Source organism: Cydia splendana, chromosome 5, assembly GCF_910591565.1.
Source record: "Cydia splendana chromosome 5, ilCydSple1.2, whole genome shotgun sequence".
In the NCBI taxonomy this organism is placed as follows: Eukaryota; Metazoa; Arthropoda; class Insecta; order Lepidoptera; family Tortricidae; genus Cydia; species Cydia splendana.
In genome coordinates, this window is record NC_085964.1 from 23,916,498 (window position 1) to 23,937,352 (window position 20,855).

Genomic DNA, 20,855 nt, shown 5'->3' on the forward strand with positions numbered 1-20,855 from the left:
GTTGATAGAAAACGCCAATCGAAAGTTAAATAATGGATGAAAAAGTCACGTGACTCCTAACATCTGCCATCCCTATAGCCGATAGATATTGTCACCTTAGCTAGGCCCCCAGGTCCGCACCACATTCAGTCACGAACCCGAATATAGGGGTATCGACGCAAAGAGGAGAATTCATCATCACGATGTTGGTACGCGTGTAGAGTACACTACCTATGTATAATATATCTCTATGGTGCAATACCAATACCTATATCACAAGATGGTTTAGGGTTTTCATGACAGTAGGCAACTTGGTATGCGTGGCTTATTGAACTGCTTTATTAATTTACAGGAGGTGGTTCTAGCTCAAGAAAAACTAATCGCCGAACGACGCGAACGCGAGCGCGCCGCGGCGGCAGCGGAGCGCGAAGAACGGCGCGAAACGCGCGCGCGTCGTGTTGATCAGCACTTCGCAGATGTGTGTGCTGGATTATTGCTACCGCATGCGCAGAAGTATTTGAGGAAGGTGTCTGATGCTTTGGAGCCTTTTGGTAAGCGTAAGACAGAAGCGTATTTGGTAGGAGAAGAAGTGAAACGCACCGCCTCAACTTCCGCGAAAATAAAATCTAAATTTAGTAAATGCGTCGCTTTCCTTGTTATCTGAGATGTCCGAGAGGAGATAGTTGCTATAAAGTTTAGGTATTTATTTTAATTTTCACTCTCATACGAGCAACTTCAGCAAGTTTGACAAACAAAACAACACATGTTTCAGGAGTCCTAGTCGCCGACAAACTACCCCTCCTCCTCGGCAAGATAGAAGCACGTCGGCTAGCGGTGGAAGAACCAGAAATGGGCAAGCCAGCAGCAATGGCCGCGCTCACTGAGCGACCCTCATTAGCTTTGCTCTTGAAGAAACAATCTGATAAGGAAGGGGATATTATAGGTCAGTTCAAGCTCAGTACCACTCAGTGCCACTTCTTGATGAGATTTGATCGGGCTCGGAAAAATTGACACGAAAAGAGGCCTATGATGATGAGAGGCAATGAGCTTTAAGGGGCCCACAGATTACCATTTCACCTGCGATTTGCGTTTTACTGACAGGCTGATATAGTCCGGCAAACTGGTAATCTGTGGGCCCCATAAGAAAGTGTAAAGACGTGATGTAGGTAATAAGCTTGAGGGCTGGTGATATTTGAACTGATGTATCTTCTGCGGTAGCTGTGCTTAGCCGTGCTTATAAAGCGATAATCACTGGTTCCTTCTGTGATACAACCTGATGCGCAAATAAAGCAACTCCAATCAACCCTAAGTTTACATCAAATTGGCACTCTTGGTAGTGACAATGTATGGCAACGCCTTCTTCACGTAAAATTGTAATTTCAGAGATCTGCCGCCGAGTGTTGTACGGCGAAGGTTTGGAGGAAGAAGAACGCCCGAAGAAGCTGGTGTGTGATGAGCTCCGTCTGGACGGAGTGCCGGGGATATACGTGCCAGCGGACAGGCAGCAGCGGGCCGCAGTGCTGGAACTCCTGTTTCCTAAGGTAGGTTTGATGAAGAAGAAGCTGGTGTGTGATGAGCTCCGCCTGGACGGAGTGCCGGGGATATACGTGCCAGTGGACAGGCAACGAGTCGAAGCGACACGCTAAAATGATTGTATCACACTGCATGGATCATACTGGTTTTAGGAATGTTTCTGTATTCCCACACAATGTAACAATGTCGGGTATCTAGTCTAGTCAATCGGAGACCAAATCCTTAGTGAAAGTAAAGCCAAGCCAAGGCAAGGATGTCTGTCAATATTATCTTGTGTACAGCGATGTACCAAAATTACATGAACTTTTGCAGCAGCCTTATCTTTTCCTCAGATGATAGGCACCCTAGTGGAGCCGCTACCCCCTCCCGAAGCCCCGCACGTGGCCATGATGTTCGGCGCGTGGCAGCGGCGCGCTGTGCTAGCCGCCGCGGCCAAGTGCGCTGCCCGCGTCTTGAAACACGGCTTCTTCGCTGACCCAAATGTGGCGGAGCCGAGGCTGCTGTGTAAAACTGCGAACCAGTACGAGGATAGGCTGGAGAAGGACTAGTAAGTTAAGATTTAACCGTCAAAGCTAAGTTATAGTTGCACTTCGGTTCTTAAAATTTAAACCTCACTCGCTCCCAGCTCTTTGTCAATAACGAAAATGTTATCAAGCATTTACACAAAGATTCACAAATATTCAGTTTAAAATCAAATCCATTTTTTTCAGCTGCGAAACCATAGTCCTTGAAGTAGCCGTAGGCCTCGCAGAACCGGAACTAGCAGACCCTGCCGATTTATTCCCTCCCGGCCCTCCTGCTGAGCTGCTCGCCCTCGGGCCCATACACGTCAGTGTGGACGCGGTGGAAGGCGCCCTGGAGTGCGCGAGGTTCTTCCCGCCGGGGTACTGCGAGCCAGAGGAGAAGCCGAAGCCGAAGATTAAGAAGAAGAAGAAGGTATGACGGGGTTTTCTTAGCTGCGAGACCAAAAGTCCTGCAAGTAGCCGTAGGCCTCGCGGAGCCTGAACTAATGGACCCCGCCGACCTTACCTATCCCACCCGGCGCCCCTGCTGAACTGATGGCTCTCAGCCTCATATAGGTCATTATGGACGCTATGGAAGGCGCGCTGGAGTGCGCGAGGGTATTCCCGCCAGGTTATTGTTCTAATACGAGACCGACATGAAATAAATTTTATTGCGAGAGGGCGCTTCTTTATGTAAAGTCCACTAGGTATACAAGTGTTCATATCGTTGCAAAATACCAATGTGCTTAAATAACCATTGTCGACTGTCTACAGTACGCTTTAAACACAGTGGTAAGGTATTCAGTAATTCCAAACCATTTAAGTTGCCATTTACTTTTTACAGAAGCGTCAAGGCGAGAATAAAGAAGAGGCCGTAGACCCCGCCCTCTCCACCGCTCCGTCTACAGAAGGCGAGGCCTCCACCGAGGCCGAGGCCGCCGAGGCCGCCGAAGACGAGCCCGACCAGGACGAGGCCGACGAAGACGAGGCGGCAGTAGATAAAGCTACGTCGCCACCGCCGATGGCTGAATAAAAATTAATTTCTCATGGGCGCTACACGTATCATATGTACACGAGCAAAAATATAAACTGTAGGCGGTACTCCTCAAACTAACTCAGATGGGAATGTTGAGTCAGAATCAGAGAGACAAAAGACTAATGCTCACAAGTCAGAGGATCAGAACAAGTCGGGTGAGGAAAGGACTGATCAGGACAAAGCTACAGATAATAATGACAAGGAACGCAAGGAGAAAAAAGATTAACCCTTTGATCGCCTACCTGTCGTGCGAGGCGCGGAGCGTTTTCACATTGTCCGATCGGATATCGGATGTAGGATCCTACATCGCTAACGGTCTCGCACACTACACAAACATTATGCATACAAAACTCACACAAACAAAAATTGTCGGCCGTCAGCGGACGGGAGCTCCGGCATAGCTAAAATTATCGGAAGCACCTTTCCGATATCGGATGTCGGAAGGTGGTATGACAAAAACAGCTACCGTTGGCATTAAGTCCGCCTTTTTGCGTTATCTATCGTTTTTAGTACCTAATAATGATTTATTATATGCATAAATAAATACAGAAAAACACATAAATAAAGTTGGTCAAGCAGATCTTGTCAGTAGAAAAAGGCGACAAATTTGAAAAATGTAGGCGCGAAGGGGTATCGTCTCATAGAAAATTTGAATTTTGCGCCTTTTTCTACTGACAAGATTTGCTTGACCATCTATATGTAACATTTTACTTCCTTCCGACATCCGATATCGGATCGGACAATGTGAAAACGCTATCGTGGACCTTGTCGGATCGGAACCCACATGGCCTATACGCGCATTAGTTCAATCAGTTGACGCCTTTGGTCAAAGGAATTTGATTGATTTCGACAAGTGGATATTTTAATTTAACCAGCATTTAACCAGTAACATTGTTATGTATCAGTAAGCATATTCTTTTGAGGTCCATTGGAGAGCGAGGATCTAATAGTGTAGCATTTAGGTATAAAAAATGATGATGTAGGTATTGTTGCGAACGCAACCTTTTATTTGTATAAAATCTCAATATATTCCTAATTAATGCAGTACAGCCGTCGGGCTCGGCTGAATTCGGAAGCTTTTTCTAAAGCACAAATAGGAGCGCTCCACATACTCTGTATCGCGGCCAATTAGAGGCACCTAAATTTAAACCACCTTTTATACCTATACTGATCAAATATTGCAAAGCAAATCACTCTCTCATCAGCCTCCATACCAATAACACACCACTTCTGCATTTAACCGTTATGTTAAGAATCTTAAGAAGCTCTTGTAAACCAGTACTTTTGGAAGATTATAATAGTTTACTTCAAATCGAAGCTTTTTATTTGAGTCGTCGAGATCCTGACCTGCACGGCGGCTACAGAGCCTCTACCATCAGTTTTAACATTGACATAACGCTCACGTCTACGTAATTTACTTTTAGTAGAAGAGCCGGCCGCAAATTTTCTAACCGACTTGATACCACGATGAAATGCACAATGGTTTCCCATAAAAGTGATGCTAAGACCGAATTCGATAGTCTGTCACGGCGGAACTTGCCGAAAGTACGAAAAAGAAGGCCACTTCCGGTGCGAAAAAAGGGGGCTGATTTAACCCATCTGATACCGAAATAATAGTAATGGCAGCAGTTAGAAATTTACATGTAGACACAGAAAAGCGAAGTCTGCCAGTATTTTTTTTGCCGGAAGTGCTTGGCAGACGCTCTCAAAGGTGGCCACCAGGACCCCTAATTTAACCCATCTGATACCACCATGAAACCAATTCCAGCCGGTAGGTATGAACCCTCATGTCAGGAATATATAAGTCTGCCAAGGCTTTTCCTGCCGAAACACCTTGGCAGACGAGATTATGTGAGCAAGGTAACCATCGGTTACCCTACACTAACCCATCTGATACCACCATGAAACCAATTCCAGTCGGTAGGTATGAACCCCCATTTTAGGAATATATAAGTCTGCCATGGTTTTTCCTGCCGAAACACCTTGGCAGACGAGATTATAAGCAAGATGACCATCGGTTACCGTACACTAACCCATCTGATACCGCGATGAAACCAATTCCAGTCGGTAGGTATGAACCCTCATTTCAGGAATATATAAGTCTGCCAGGGCTTTTCCTGCCGAAACACCTTGGCAGACGAGATTATGTTAGCAAGGTGTACATCAGTTACCCTACATCAACCTATCTGATACCACCATGAAACCAATTCCTGTCGGTAGGTATGAACCCCCATTTCAGGAATATATAAGTCTGCCAAGGCTTTTCCTGCCGAAACACCTTGGCAGACGAGATTATAAGCAAGATGACCATCGGTTACCGTATACTAACCCATCTGATACCACCATGAAACCAATTCCAGTCGGTAGGTATGAACCCTCATTTCAGGAATATATTAGTCTGCCAAGGCCTTTCCTGCCGAAACACCTTGGCAGACGCGATTATGTTAGCAAGATGTACATCAGTTACATGAAACCAATTCCAGTCAGTAGGTATGAACCCGCATTTCAGGAATATATAAGTCTGCCAAGGCCTTGGCAGACTTGACTTGGCAGACTGGACTTGTCAAACAAGGTATCAGATGAGTAAGACCTAGCCTTGGCAGACTTATATATTTCTGAAATGCGGGTTCATACCTACTGACTGGAATTGGTTTCATGTAACTGATGTACATCTTGCTAACATAATCTCATCTGCCAAGGTGTTTCGGCAGGAAAAGCCCCGGCAGACTTATATATTCCTGAAATGAGGGTTCATACCTACCGACTGGAATTGGTTTCATCGTGGTATCAGATGGGTTAGTGTACGGTAACCGATGGTCATCTTGCTTATAATCTCGTCTGCCAAGGTGTTTCGGCAGGAAAAACCTTGGCAGACTTATATATTCCTAAAATGGGGGTTCATACCTACCGACTGGAATTGGTTTCATGGTGGTATCAGATGGGTTAGTGTAGGGTAACCGATGGTTACCTTGCTCACATAATCTCGTCTGCCAAGGTGTTTCGGCAGGAAAAGCCTTGGCAGACTTATATATTCCTGACATGAGGGTTCATACCTACCGACTGGAATTGGTTTCATGGTGGTATCAGATGGGTTAAATTAGGGGTCCTGGTGGCCACCTTTGAGAGCGTCTGCCAAGCACTTCCGGCAAAAAAAATACTGGCAGACTTCGCTTTTCTGTGTCTACATGTAAATTTCTAACTGCTGCCATTACTATTATTTCGGTATCAGATGGGTTAAATCAGCCCCCTTTTTTCGCACCGGAAGTGGCCTTCTTTTTCGTACTTTCGGCAAGTTCCGCCGTGGCAGACTATCGAATTCGGTCTTAGCATCACTTTTATGGGAAACCATTGTGCATTTCATCGTGGTATCAAGTCGGTTAGAAAATTTGCGGCCGGCTCTTCTACCATTTCTGTACATCTCGCTTCCACTATTGCTCGCATATGCGAGTACGAGCGAGATGCATAGAAAGTAAGTTACTTAAACGTGAGCGTTATGTCAATGTCAAAACTGGTGGTAGCCGTACTTGTATTCATTTATTTTATTGTTCTTGAGCTAGAGTATACTGTATTTTAAAAGATTTAGTTAGTTCCGAAATTTCAATGAATGAAACACGACGTATATTTTATTGTTGTTATTTTACTTGGAGTGCCTGAGGGTAGATAATCATTAATTAGCATTGGTATATCCCTTCAAGTGGCAGTCGATGCGAAATCCAGTAAACTGTCGGCCACCAGTGACTGGCTAATGAGGTGTTGCCGTATTTAGAGGTGAAATTGAACGCATTTAAGTATAGTTACGCTTTTCTAGCGCCCAAAATTAGGTAGCGAATTCAACAAGCATACCGTAAGAAACACAATAACACGTGGTATAAAATTTGTTTGAAAGGACCATTCATCCGGGAGCGACCGCCTAGTCCAAGTTCAGTCTTGATTTTTAAGAGGTTGTTTTGTTAAATAAATTGTATGTTAGGTCCCTTTTCATGATTTAATCTTAAAAATAAAATTCTTACTTTGATAATTCACTAGTACCTAGCAATTTTTAACAAGGAAACAGGAAAACTGTCATACTTCCGGAGTTTGATTAGGTCTGGCCAAATGTACACGGTGTAACATGAGGAAACCGAATAATTTTAACAGCGTATTCCAGTGGGCGCAGCACGATTCCATTTTTATCGTCTATCACTATGCGCGTCCCTTTCGCACTTACGTACTTGTTAGAACGTGACAGGCATGGTGACAAGGGATAAAAACGCGACCGTGCTAAGCATATTCTTTGGTGCTAAGCCGCCTGGTCATATTTAGAGACAAAAATGTCGTATAAACTTTATTGATATTCGCCTAGTTTCAGAGTTAATACCGATTAAAAAATAAACATGGTTTTATTGTTACATAGTGCAAAACGCCTTTTTGGTGGCGATGTTGCTACTATGGGACGTACCTAGTCTAAATATCCTTATTGATAGATGTCAAAAAGTGACAAGTAACACTTTACAATAACTAAGTTTTACGCAAAAAAAAGTAAAAATCCATTTTAAGTGACAATTTTACCAATAACATTTACTTATTATGTACAAATACATTCAAAAAATTGAAAAAAAAGAAGCCTAAAATATTTTTTTTTTCGCGAAATTGACCTAAACTCATATAACATTTTTAGGGTTCCGTACCCAAAGGGTAAAACGGGACCCTATTATTAGGGTTCCGTACCCAAAGGGTAAAACGGGACCCTATTACTAAGACTTCGCTGTCCGTCCGTCCGTCCGTCCGTCCGTCCGTCCGTCCGTCCGTCCGTCCGTCCGTCTGTCACCAGCCTGTATCTCACGAACCGTGATAGCTAGACAGTTGAAATTTTCACAGATGATGTATTTCTGTTGCCGCTATAACAACAAATACTAAAAACAGAATAAAATAAAGATTTAAATGGGGCTCCCATACAACAAACGTGATTTTTGACCAAAGTTAAGCAACGTCGGGAGTGGTCAGTACTTGGATGGGTGACCGTTTTTTTTTTTGCTTTTTTTTCGTTTTTTTTTTTTTGCATTATGGTACGGAACCCTTCGTGCGCGAGTCCGACTCGCACTTGCCCGGTTTTTTTCCTTCTTTTACCTCAGAAATGCGTGGTTAAAATCTTTCGCATTCCTCGTGAACACCTTGTATAAACATTATACTAATTGTATTGCTATATTGAAATAGCGTACCTATTTTAACGCTGATTATAATTTATACTTTCAATCATAGAAAAGCTTTGATCGACGATTTTTTAAATTCTGTTAATCTGCGCGTGAATGCTTTTGCGCAAATCCGCGGCGCCACTTGAAGGGATATTTCGTAGAGTTAGACCAAGAAAAATCTGCAGCGGTTTTATAGCCCACGCAGTGCAAGTATTGTTCTTGCACTGCGTGGGCTATCAAAACATGATCAAACCCGCTGCAGATATTAACGTCAAACGTCTATGAAATAATGACGTAGAGTCGCACCAAGAAAAGTCTGCAGCGGATTTGATAGCCCAGGCAGTGTAAGTGTTATTTATACGTCATAATTTCATAGAAGTTTGACGTTTAAAATGACACTTGCACTGCGTGGGCTATCAAAATCGCTGCAGACTTTTCACGGTCTGACTTTATTAACACTGCGTGGGCTATCAAAATCGCTGCAAACTTTTCTTGGTGTAAGTAACTCTATCATCATTTTGGCGACGGAAAACGTAAAGGCCCCTTTAAGGTACACAATGGGTCAGCGTGGACCAGTCTGGGGGACGCATTTATGCGTTAGAGGGAGCAAGTGATATTGCTATCTCATTCTACCGCATGGCTGCGTCCCTTTCGATTGTCGTGTTTCACGGTAGGCCATGGTTGGTGGCCAATATAGGTGAGGTGCCAAAGAGTATATTATTATAATCACGTGCCAAAAGCACATGTTATAACATTTAGGTACATGAAGAAAACATAGCAACATAATTATACAAATACAGGAGCCAATACCTGGGTAAACATAACGTTATTGAATACTGTAATAATCTTTGTTATACAAACATAAAAGTCTTGACTGACTAAAATCAAAGCTCAGCCCAAATCGTTTGATCTAGAAAACTGAATTATTGGCAAATTATTCAATGTCACCATAACGTCACGCGTCACTGATAATAATATTTCTAGTGATAATCGCAGATTGATCGATTGAATTCATTGCTCCTGTATCTAAATCAAAGAGTAGTATAAATCTAAATTGATCTAAAATCGCATGCCTTTTGTTCAGTTGCAACGTCTGTAGAAGGTTTTAAAGCAACCAAAGCCATGCCCGATATATTTGTATCCAAACTATGGAAAGAAAAAAAAAAGAATGACACATGACAGTTGTGACAGTGACAGTGCGTGGGAGGTCACCGGCGCGGCGGGGGGCAGGAGGCAGGAACGTCAAGTCGAATTTCACAATTTGTACTTGTTTCGTCACAAATATTAATTTACACCCAAATTTGTGAAGCGTTTAGAGTATTAGTGGAATAGTGAGTTTATATAACTACCAAGAAACGTTTAGGTGAACGATTTCAGCCGTCCAAACTCAAGGTAAGTTAGAGAAATACTTTAAAATAATCCATGTTTATTACCCGTGTCTATAAAGTTTGTTTAAATTGCTATTTTAAGTGGTGACAAACTTCTCTCCTAGACGATTACAGATATAAATCGCGGGAGTTAATAGTTATTAAAATAGATGAGTGATTTGACTGAAACTTATAAAAATCGGGGCGTAAGCATCGCGCATGGCGATACTGGTTCTGCTATTGTACTTGTTTGATAACGATCGGGCTATAAAAATTGTAAAATTAATTGGCCATTCGAACAAACTTCCTACTAATACTGTAGTTTTTTTCTGTACTGTTGTAGAATATATTGTTTTTTTACGAAAAAGACTGGTAATAGTAGTTTTAAAAGGTCCTTTCACTTAGTACTTCAAGGTTTGTTTACACTTTCGCTTGGTATGACATAATACGCCAAACTGGTAATCTTAATCAGAGCCTGACCTACCGGGTTATGTATCATGAACTGTATATTCATTTTAGAAGTAATTTTTTTTCCAGTCATTATTATGAGTCGCAAAGGAATTACAGGATGTTTCATTACTAAATTGCACAAATCACTTGTTTATTTGTCGTTCTTATCTAAATGTTCTGTCAATAAATCTTATCTTATCTTATCATATACGCAGTAGAGTATCGCAGTAGAGGTGCACTGCCTTCAATAATCACAAAATTAAGTGATTTTTATAATTTCATTGCATATGATAATCCGGAAACCTCTACACCTACACTTAGTTTTTTGCCTGTCTGGCATAGTGCAAAGCATTAACCTTAGGGCAACACAGAAAAGATTGTAGGTGCATTTGAATTATAAGAAGCTTAATATCTGGGAGACCGACCTTTGCTCGGAAAATATATAAAAACTCAAAAATGCTCGTTTTCCCAGATATAGACCTAGCTAGATCGATTTATCGCCCCGGAAAATCGTTAGAGCCGTTTCCCAGATCCCCGAAATATATATATATAAATAAACATACATAAAAATAAATAAACAAGATTTGCTCGTTTAAAGGGATTAGATAGATAAAATGCTTACTTTACTTTTGTTGATTTTCTGGCAAAATACTATATTGTCCAGGCCGCTTAGCACGGTCGCGTTTTTATCCCTTGTCACCATGCCTGTCACGTTCTAACAAGTATGTAAGTGCGAAAGGGACGCGCATAGTGATAGTCGATAAAAATGGAACCGTGCTGAGCCTGCAGGTGACATCCCCATATCTTATGGCAAAGTAACACTACACCCTCTTTATCTAGAAAGAAGACCAGTTTATTAAATATTCTGGAAATTCCTGTTAATTTTATTGAGATGGAATAACCCAAATACCTACAAATTCTTTACCTTGACTGATAACAAAAAGTAGGTAAAGTGTGTTTGGGTTATTCCAAATACGCAAAATTATCTAAATATTGACTCTAAATGTATGGTATTACGGGTGATTTTGTTAATATTATGCTGATGTTAACTTTAAATATGCTCATTTTTAGGGTTCCGTACCCAAAGGGTAAAAAAGGGACCCTATTACTAAGACTCCGCTGTCCGTCCGTCCGTCCGTCTGTCACCAGGCTGTATCTCACGAACCGTGATAGCTAGACCATTGAATTTTTCACAGATGATGTATTTCTGTTGCCGCTATAACAACAAATACTAAAAAGTACGGAACCCTCGGTGGGCGAGTCCGACTCGCACTTGTCCGGTTTTCCGTATTACGGGCACGGTTTGCATTATCCAAATTTTATTAAACATACTAATGTTTAAATACACGCACTTAGCATTTAAACATAATTATTAGTGTGAGTAATGTGGGTTTTCGGTATTGGTATGAAGGTTACTAGTCATTCTTACAGGTATTGAATTTAATGACGTAATACCATGGGCAACAGTTATTCCACATATTAAAATTATTTGAAAACGGATCACTCACATATTATAAGTCGAATAGCTTGACATGTTTCAATCCGATTTGCGAGGATCCCCTTCACGGAGCAACAAGTCGCCTTCACTGGTCGAGGGCCGCCGTGTGTGTTTGTGTGTGTGTGTGTGTAATAATACGTGAATGATAATAATACGTATTTAAAATTCTTACATCTTTAAATGGTTGCATCATAATCATACCCCGGTTTGACAAGAAGTTAAAATGTACCAGTGCTAGAGATAAATAAATAAATAAATAATAAATGCCGGAAGCGTAACTTTTCAATTTTTTCCTTTAACATATAATTTGTGTGTAGCAAGCCATGTCCCTAAGTAATAAGAAATACACATTTAATTATGAATAAAAACCGGCCAAGTGCGAGTTGGACTCGCGCACGAAAGGTTCCGTACCATTACGCAAAAAAACGGCAAAAAAATCACGTTTGTTGTATGGGAGCCCCACTTAAATATTTATTATATTATGTTTTTAGTATTTGTTGTTATAGCGGCATCGGCAACAGAAATACATAATCTGTCAAAATTTCAACTGCCTAGCTATCACGGTTCAAGAGATACAGCCTGGTGACAGACAGACGGACAGACAGTGGAGTCTTAGTAATAGGGTCCCGTTTTTACCCTTTGGGTACGGAACCCTAAAAACTATACTCTATTATTCGCTGTAAAAATTAGTCATCAAATAGTGTAGCTTATCAATCAGCCAGAATGAGTAATAAAACAAGGTGTATCGAGTTTCCGCGCTTATCGTTCAAAAACGATTGTTAACATTCGGCAAGTGTATCACATGAGTTTTTGTGATTAGTTTGTGTAGTGACTAGTGAGATTGTTGGTTTTATTTTTAGTTAATATTTGAATTAAATAATATATTATTATATTATAACAGATCTAGTGCATAATTATTTTCCTTCGTATTTTCACGGAAACGTACGAACGTGTCTTGCTATTTCAGTCAGGCTCGGCACAAAAAGTACGGAGGTTGACTGAAGTAGCATGACAAATACGAACGTTTCCGAGAAAATACGATGGAAAACAATTATGCTCTACATACAGATGTAGTGCATAATTGTCAGTACAAACTGAAGATCAAGAGGAAGGTTAGTCCTGTTGAGTTAGTAGCATACCTACCTTCTCTCTACTCATTACATACCTAAAGTTCGTTATTGTTATGTATTCGCTCAGTCCACCCACGCCGAAAAGACCTCACATTAACTGTAAATGGCTCTAATGTATGTATTAACACTGATCTTCAGAGTTTGAAAAAAATATTTTAAGTTTTTCTAATATTTGTTTCTGCATAGTGCATAGCATAATGTACTAACGAAGCCGTACAGCGCCATCTATATCAGCTGTCAAATTCGAATCACAAAATCTCTGGCTCACCTCATCAATGGACGAATATTTGATTTCCACTAATGGAACTTTTCTTTTTTCCCAGTAATCCAAGATGGCGGAGGTGGGGTTCCCCGGGCAGCACACGACGACCACGACGGTCACGTCCAGCACCACGGTGCAGACCAACATCAGGTTCGACCCGGCCTACGTGCAGACGGCGCCGGGCGTACTCAAAGTGATTCAAGTTGTGAGTACTGTTCTATATCTATTGGTTAACCCCACCAAGAGGCGGGGCTCGTCGGACGGTCCCGTCCAGCACCACGGTGCAGACCAACATCAGGTTCGACCCGGTCTACGTGCGGACGGCGCCGGGCGTACTCAAAGTGATTCAAGTTGTGAGTACTGTTCTATATCTATTGGTCAATCCCACCAGGAGGCGGGGCTCTTAGGACGGTCCCGTCCAGCACCACGGTGCAGACCAACATCAGGTTCGACCCGGTCTACGTACGGACGGCGCCGGGCGTACTCAAAGTGATTCAAGTTGTGAGTACTGTTCTATATCTATTGGTTAACCCCACCAAGAGGCGGGGCTCGTCGGACGGTCCCGTCCAGCACCACGGTGCAGACCAACATCAGGTTCGACCCGGCCTACGTGCGGACGGCGCCGGGCGTACTCAAAGTGATTCAAGTTGTGAGTACTGTTCTATATCTATTGGTCAACCCCACCAGGAGGCGGGCCTCCTCGGACGGTCCCGTCCAGCACCACGGTGCAGACCAACATCAGGTTCGACCCGGTCTACGTGCGGACGGCGCCGGGCATACTCAAAGTGATTCAAGTTGTGAGTACTGTTCTATATCTATTGGTCAACCCCACCAAGAGGCGGGGTTCCTCAACAACCCCCAACAAGAGGCGGGGTTCCTCGGATGGTCCCGTCCAACACCACGGTGCAGACCAACATCAGGTTCGACCCGGTCTACGTGCGAACAGCGCCCGGCATACTCAAACCGTAAGTAAACTGTGTAAGTACTGTTAACTTGTCTGTGTTATATTGTATTATAAGGATCCAGAACTAACTTTATAAATATTTTTTTCAAAAACTATTTTCTCTGCTCTACGGCACAACCAAGGTTTGGAATGTTGGGATTCCGTGATGATTCCGCCCAAAAAAAGGAACTCTTCAATCTTACCAAATTTTATCAAAATCTGACGGAAAGAAATCGAGAACAAAATAAAAGTCGGCCCTATCATGTGTTCCAGATGTGTAGCCTGCTGGGTTTCATCAGCGTGCAAGCCGCTAGCTACCAGTACAGGGGATACGGATCATTTTACTCCTGGATCTCTATGATCGCCTTCTGGTATGTGCTGATTGCCTCTACATGTGTGTTTGTGTGTGTGTTCATTGTCTGCATACGTGCGTGCGTGCGTTTATGTTGCAGAATTGCTTCTTACATAGGGTTTGGCATTATTGTAATTTTGTAGGATGTTATAGTAAGACATCAGATTGAGCTTATTAATATTTGAAACAAAGAAGGCAAACCAAAACTACCAAGACAATTAGTGAGTTTTGGTTGTCAGTAATAGTACTATTACGACAAATTCAAAGCCTTATTGTATGAATGAAATGTACACCATTAAGATGGTATTAGGCTATGGTTTTAGTACCTATGAAATGTAAAACCTTATATGTATGCCTATAGCACAGTATAATAAAGAGTACTAACGTACAGTATGGACACTCCCTGCCTCCCGTTGAAGGTGCCGCCCACCCGCTCTCGGTTACCTCACAGTTACCGGCTGGCAAGGACGCGACGACGCGGTGCGCAGAGCGGAGGCCACGTAAAATATTAAAATATTAAAGAAATATTTACAAAACCTATCTGTTCACACTGAAAACAACACAATATCTATATGAAAAAAAAAACATGTTTTCAACTTACGTAATATTTTGGTGGCCTTAATTTCCTTTCAAAAATTTTGTTACTTCGTTTATACTGATTCAAAATAGGAAACTATTATATAAATCGAGCTTAGATACCCACCTTACAGCATAATACGATTCTTATTTCTTCGTAATTCGCGCAATGAGTTTTGAGTCTTTGAGGTCATCGAACTTGACAACAAAATGGCGGGAACCCTAGCACGTCTTATCTCACTCACACAAGCATGGTACGCGTTCACCTTCACGAGCTTAGACTGTGTGCGTAGGAACGCGTTTGTTTCATACATTTGATCGCCAGTGTCCGGGGTGTGCCAATAGTCACAATAAATATATACAGGGTGGAAAGGCACGACGATCCTTTCCGGAAATGGGAGATAGTTTAGCCTAAGCTCTATATTTTCTCCATAGAAACTATGTTAATATGGGCAACCGTTTCTAAATTATGACCTTTTAAACATCCACGCAAAAAACTACTTTGTTCTAACCCTAACAGGTGACAGGGTCAATGAACTTACTTGTAAACAATCAGTATTCGACAGGAAATTATGCTAATTTGTTGCCATCTAACCATTTTTAGGTCTGCTTACAGCACGGTAAGAATCATTGCAGGATTTTCGCTTTCTTAGTGGTTCCACTTGTTCAATACTTGAATGAAATAGTTATGTTATTCCTTAATATTAATAATACTAACCACAACATTGTTTACAACGACAGTTCAAATGGTGACATTGACAACCACTCAAAAGTACGCAATCGTCTTATAAATATCTCTGGTTTCCTTGACTGATAAAAAGGTTTTAGTTTCTTAACACGTTTCACAAAATTATTTTCGAATAATTGGAAACTATCTAAAATAATTAAAAATAACAAGTAGGTTGTGTTAGTTGCACCAAATGAACTTGCAAAAATGAAATACTAAGAATAAATCAAGAATAAATACTTCTTCAATACCAAACTAACAAACCTTCTTGCGTGGTAGGAAATAGACAAGACGTCTGATGTTTGAAATTAAATTTTCATTGAACTATACTTATTGAATGTCATATTCTTCAAATAAAAATGTTAGATGCTCGTGGCTATTTAAATTTGTGGGGCTGTGTAAAAGATATGGTGTACCAAACCAAACGGAATGTGAAACTGCGGACGAAATGAGACAAAGGCTAATTGGTGCTTTCTGCGGAGGATAAATGACGAAGAGCATACACTATATCGCATGTGCATCGACATACTCGGGTACGGGCTGCGGCGGCGTTGTAATACACGGAGGTACATTTGAACACCGTATGTGAAAAGAAGATAGTATTCAATATTGGAAAAAAGTAATTATCTAAGAAAGTAATAAAATTGTTTGTAATATTTTTGCATGCATTTGATTTATTTGACATTTATGCGTCATTCATACATCATTGCGATACTGTCAACGATCGGAAAAAAGTGTAAAGTCCCGAGCTTTCCCGACGGAGATCCTTAATCTAGCCGTCATGTGCACATGCTATAGGGTTATCACCACAGTTAAAAAGTAGTATTTTTGCAATTTTTATTTTTTACTCAATTAACGATTCTTACCATTACCAATAGTCTCTGTATCACTTAAACGACCTAATACTTCCGGGAAGGATCGTCGTGCCTTTCCACCCTGTATTATGATGATTAGCGCCAAAACAATTTCGTTTAATTATATTTCTACAAAGTTAACGAATCATTGCGTTCAGGTTCACCGGTATCCTACTCGGCCTGTACCTGTTCCACCTTGTGGAGAAATTCTACAAGATCCCGTGGCTGAAGATGGAGCTCGGGTTCTGCGGGCTGTGGGCCTTGTTCTACCTGCTGGCGTCCAGTCTGGTCGTCTCCGTGTACAATAACGCGGGCTACTCCGCTGCTGCGGTGAGTGACAAAAGCAGAACTGAATATAATATACGTTCAAATCCCGTGGCTGAAGATGGAGCTCGGGTTCTGCGGGCTGTGGGCCTTATTCTACCTGCTGGCGTCCAGTCTGGTCGTCTCCGTGTACAATAACGCGGGCTACTCCGCTGCTGCGGTGAGTGACAAAAGCAGAACTGAATATAATATACGTTCAAATCCCGTGGCTGAAGATGGAGCTCGGGTTCAGCGGGCTGTGGGCCTTATTCTACCTGCTGGCGTCCAGTCTGGTCGTCTCCGTGTACAATAACACCGGTTATCCGCTGCCGCGGTGAGTGACAAAAGCAGAACTGAATTTAAGATACGTTCAAATCCCGTGGCTGAAGATGGAGCTCGGGTTCTGCGGGCTGTGGGCCTTATTCTACCTGCTGGCGTCCAGTCTGGTCGTCTCCGTGTACAATAACACCGGTTATCCGCTGCCGCGGTGAGTGACAAAAGCAGAACTGAATTTAAGATACGTTCAAATCCCGTGGCTGAAGATGGAGCTCGGGTTCTGCGGGCTGTGGGCCTTATTCTACCTGCTGGCGTCCAGTCTGGTCGTCTCCGTGTACAATAACACCGGTTATCCGCTGCCGCGGTGAGTGACAAAAGCAGAACTGAATTTAAGATACGTTCAAATCCCGTGGCTGAAGATGGAGCTCGGGTTCTGCGGGCTGTGGGCCCTATTCTGCCTGCTGGCGTCCAGTCTGGTCGTCTCGGTGTACAATAACGCCGGCTACTCCGCCGCCGCGGTGAGTGACAAAAGCAGAACTGTATTTAAGATACGTTCAATCATTGACATGTCGTTTTCTGAGAGAAAATTATTGAGTTACTAAGTATAAAAGTTGTAAAAAATTCCGTTGCTCGAATGGACTTCCACTTGCTGGCTATTAATCCTAAAAAACCTCCGAATGTTTGGTTTCGCATTCCTGTTTACTGTTTAGCCTATCAGCCTCATGATTGGCGCGACAGTATCTCGCCCGCGAGATAGACTATCCTCTTTCTTACTCTTTAATTAATACAGTTAGATAAAGACGGGTAGACTATCTCGCGGGTGAGATACTGTTACGCCTATCATCTGCCAGGTAGGCCTACAGGGTGCCGATTGGAACGCGCCAAGCGGATGGAGCCCTTTCTGCGCTTTCATTCTCTGTGAAATAATATTACTTATTCTGTGCCAATAATTACTGAAGTCTGCAATGTGTACAATTCTGTTTTTTTTTAATAAATAACAAAACTCCTTTCAGTTCTTCGGCTTCGCAGCGATGTTCGCGTATGCCATCGACGCGTTCCTCAAGATCCGCGCCGTGCAGGCCGGAGGCCTCGCACAGGGCACTAGAGTCGTGTCCAAGCAGACCACCTCCGCTGTCACCGTCACCACGCCGCCCAGGGAAGGGTATTAAACTAGTCCACTGCATATGTTAAGCTATGTTCTAGTAGTATTATTTGCTAGGGAGCATATTTAATTGGCACTACGTATCAGCGGGTACCTATCCGCCGATAACTATACTTTGACAATTAGATTAGATCAGCGATCTCCAAACTACGACTCGAAAGTGCATGTGTCATGCTTCCGGCCAAAGAAAAGAGTGTAGGCCTGGCTGTGGCCCCCGGGTCAAACAGATTGGAATAGATCATCAGATTTCGGCCTCGTATAAGGCCGTGACGTATGTTCTTTACACTGCTCGTCACATTTACATTTGCCACTAAAAGCAACTAGCAAATGTATGAACACTAAACTCGCATGGTCTTGATATTTGACCGTATCAAATTTCTATTAGACACATTTCTTCACGCACTGTCTAGTCTATAAAAAAAATTAAATCCTCTTTTTAATTTTGACGTTAAATAGGATGTAGTGGAACCTAATCATACGGAAAATGTAGGATAATTAGGGAAGAAAATTTCAGCCTATTTGAACTACTTACTGCTTTTAAAGTCAATTATGCTGTATTGGTTAAAGTTCGTCACTTTAGTATCTAAGCTTTGCCCTGAACAAAGTAACTATGAGCTGCAATGAACATATTCTAAAATGTTATACTTATATTAGTTAGCTAATTTATATAATTATAAGGATAACAAGAAACCGACTGCAGTATCTTTAAAGTATATGAAAAATATTGTATTTGCTTTTAATTTCCTCCGTATCTAATAAAAAGACAAATAGCAAAAGAACATTTTGTACTGCAGTCGGATTTAAAACACGAATTATGTACTAACAAACATAACGTATAGGTTATTTAATTTTTATCACTAAGAACAAAAATGTACTTAAGTAGGTAAGTACTGTATTTTTGTTAATATTTTGTGTATTATTTAAGTGAAATTAAAATAATAACCAAAGAGTAATGAAAATCGATATTATTCTTAAAATTCCGAATGTAATATCACATTATTTTTGTATACGATATTTCTTATACATAAATCGCTCAACAATTTTGGATTGTATATTTGTAATTTTTATTATATTTCCTATTGAATTTTTCGTACATGCATTAAATAAGAAATATTTTTATGTATAATTTACTCTTAAAAATCTATCAATTTATGGGTCAATTAAAAAAAAAATTGTATTTTGTACACATTATTATGATTTTTTTTCATTATTCGCACTATACAGGTTACTTTTGCGGTTAGCTTTATAAGTTATATAAGTCAAAACGTTTATTAAAATACCGACGCCGAATTGCGAAATAATAATTAGGTAGCTGTTATTTAAAAAAAACATTTGTGAGCTAATACCATCGTTAATACATTGTAAACTGTATTGTCAATTCTAGTAAATAACAACGAACTAACGGAACTGTACCTGCCTTAAATAACGCTTTACGATAATTTTCGAGCTAAAACTAGCAATATTGTATATGGATGGTGTTTAGCAAAAATGAGTCATCCCACATCCATTTTGCAATATAATGTCAACTTTAAGCGTCAACTTTTTGAGTTGACATCTTATTGAAAAATTTATGTGGGTTGACACATTATTGCTTAACAGCATCCATATTTGCTTATTTGTTAAATCTGGTAACATCTATTGAAATAAAAAACACAAACTAAAATTAAAAACTAAGCTTAAAAATAAACTATAAATAGAAAATTTGCCCCAATTCGCCGTCTATTGGCAGCGTGTCCAGAAGGCTAGCAACATTACCACGTTGTATGTCAATGCTGATCCGCTACGCTAGATATGACCCAGCCCTCTGGTCACGCGTCAATTCAACTAAATTATCTATTATATGTTTCCATTACAGGTTTAGCAATAAGAAAAAACACTATATAATTGTAGTTTCGTAATATACCTATATAATTTTTATGGTAATATGTACACCTCTATTCTTGTTGTTATTATTTCCTATTATGCATTACATACAAGCACTTACAATGCACTTAAGGTAAGATCTTACAATTCTTACATAAAAGTTAATTAGTGGACATTATGATATGTTTAAACATTTGACTTTCTTACAGGAGAGCAAAGTATATTTTGCTGCGAGCGCTGATTGAGTTTCCAATAAAAGATTTAAATTACTCTCTACGCTCGCGATTTTTATTTTAGAGTCTAGAGCGTAGTGAGAGTAAACAGTGAATTTAAGTTTATTTTTTATCATTGACATGTTTTCATGACATTTTCATTGACATGTTATTATTGAATATTTTTAACTTATTTACTAATGGCTTGTTTTTTATGAACTTTTGAACTGTTAATCTATTAACTTGTATTTTAAAGCATTTTGTAATATATTCTAGATATAAGACTTCTTACCACCGCGATCGTCCCAGTACTGTGCCTTATTTGTTAAAAATATTGACAAATATCGTATACATTTTAGAAAGTTTCTATCACATTTTTAAATTAGCTATAAACAATGTTTATTATGGTTAAAAATCACATAAAAATATAGCAAATACACCACTTTCGAGTCAAAACGGCGATAATCATTGGCATCATTATTAGAGATGCAACGGATAGTTGTTTGGCCGGATACCGGATATCCGGCCTGGACACTGGCCGAATATCCGGTATCCGGCCGCCGTATATTCGGCCGGCGGAACTATACCTACATTTCGGTTTTTCAGATGCGCATTCTGCAGGTTTGACCTGTTTCCTAGTAAACGTTCGCGCGGACTC

The 20,855-nt window shown here is 41.0% G+C and overlaps 2 protein-coding genes and 1 long non-coding RNA gene across 4 annotated transcripts in view; all 3 read left to right on the plus strand.

Annotated features, from left to right (window-relative positions):
* LOC134790937 (thioredoxin domain-containing protein 3 homolog) overlaps positions 1-3,063 on the plus strand; it is a 35,974-nt gene extending 32,911 nt beyond the window's left edge. For both annotated transcript variants that reach the window (XM_063761951.1, XM_063761950.1), the window contains 6 exons: positions 332-530; positions 752-922; positions 1,363-1,520; positions 1,845-2,059; positions 2,223-2,448; positions 2,860-3,063. In XM_063761951.1, coding sequence (XP_063618021.1) covers positions 332-530; positions 752-922; positions 1,363-1,520; positions 1,845-2,059; positions 2,223-2,448; positions 2,860-3,048 — 1,158 coding nt within the window. In that variant the 3' untranslated portion in view covers positions 3,049-3,063. The remainder of the gene's footprint in view (positions 1-331; positions 531-751; positions 923-1,362; positions 1,521-1,844; positions 2,060-2,222; positions 2,449-2,859) is intronic.
* A 6,357-nt stretch (positions 3,064-9,420) lies between these two features.
* Positions 9,421-19,286, plus strand: LOC134790994 (CKLF-like MARVEL transmembrane domain-containing protein 4). The gene is made up of 5 exons (XM_063762039.1): positions 9,421-9,614; positions 12,991-13,134; positions 14,146-14,243; positions 16,540-16,711; positions 17,974-19,286. Exons 2-5 carry the CDS (start codon positions 13,000-13,002, stop codon positions 18,127-18,129), a joined length of 561 nt encoding a protein of 186 aa, XP_063618109.1. The 5' UTR covers positions 9,421-9,614; positions 12,991-12,999; the 3' UTR covers positions 18,130-19,286.
* LOC134791030 (uncharacterized) overlaps positions 10,698-20,855 on the plus strand; it is a 67,888-nt gene continuing 57,730 nt past the window's right edge. The window contains exon 1 of the long non-coding RNA XR_010144227.1: positions 10,698-10,828. This is a non-coding gene — a long non-coding RNA (uncharacterized LOC134791030). The remainder of the gene's footprint in view (positions 10,829-20,855) is intronic.

What these genes read in the sequence shown, in the direction of transcription:
- LOC134790994 (XM_063762039.1), top strand. Translation starts at nt 13,000, where the DNA reads ATGGCGGAGGTGGGGTTCCCCGGGCAGCACACGACGACCACGACGGTC. An exon ending in TACTCAAAGTGATTCAAGTT is followed by an intron (nt 13,135 to 14,145) that starts GTGAGTACTGTT and finishes CATGTGTTCCAG; the next exon opens with ATGTGTAGCCTGCTGGGTTT. An exon ending in CGGGCTACTCCGCTGCTGCG is followed by an intron (nt 16,712 to 17,973) that starts GTGAGTGACAAA and finishes AACTCCTTTCAG; the next exon opens with TTCTTCGGCTTCGCAGCGAT.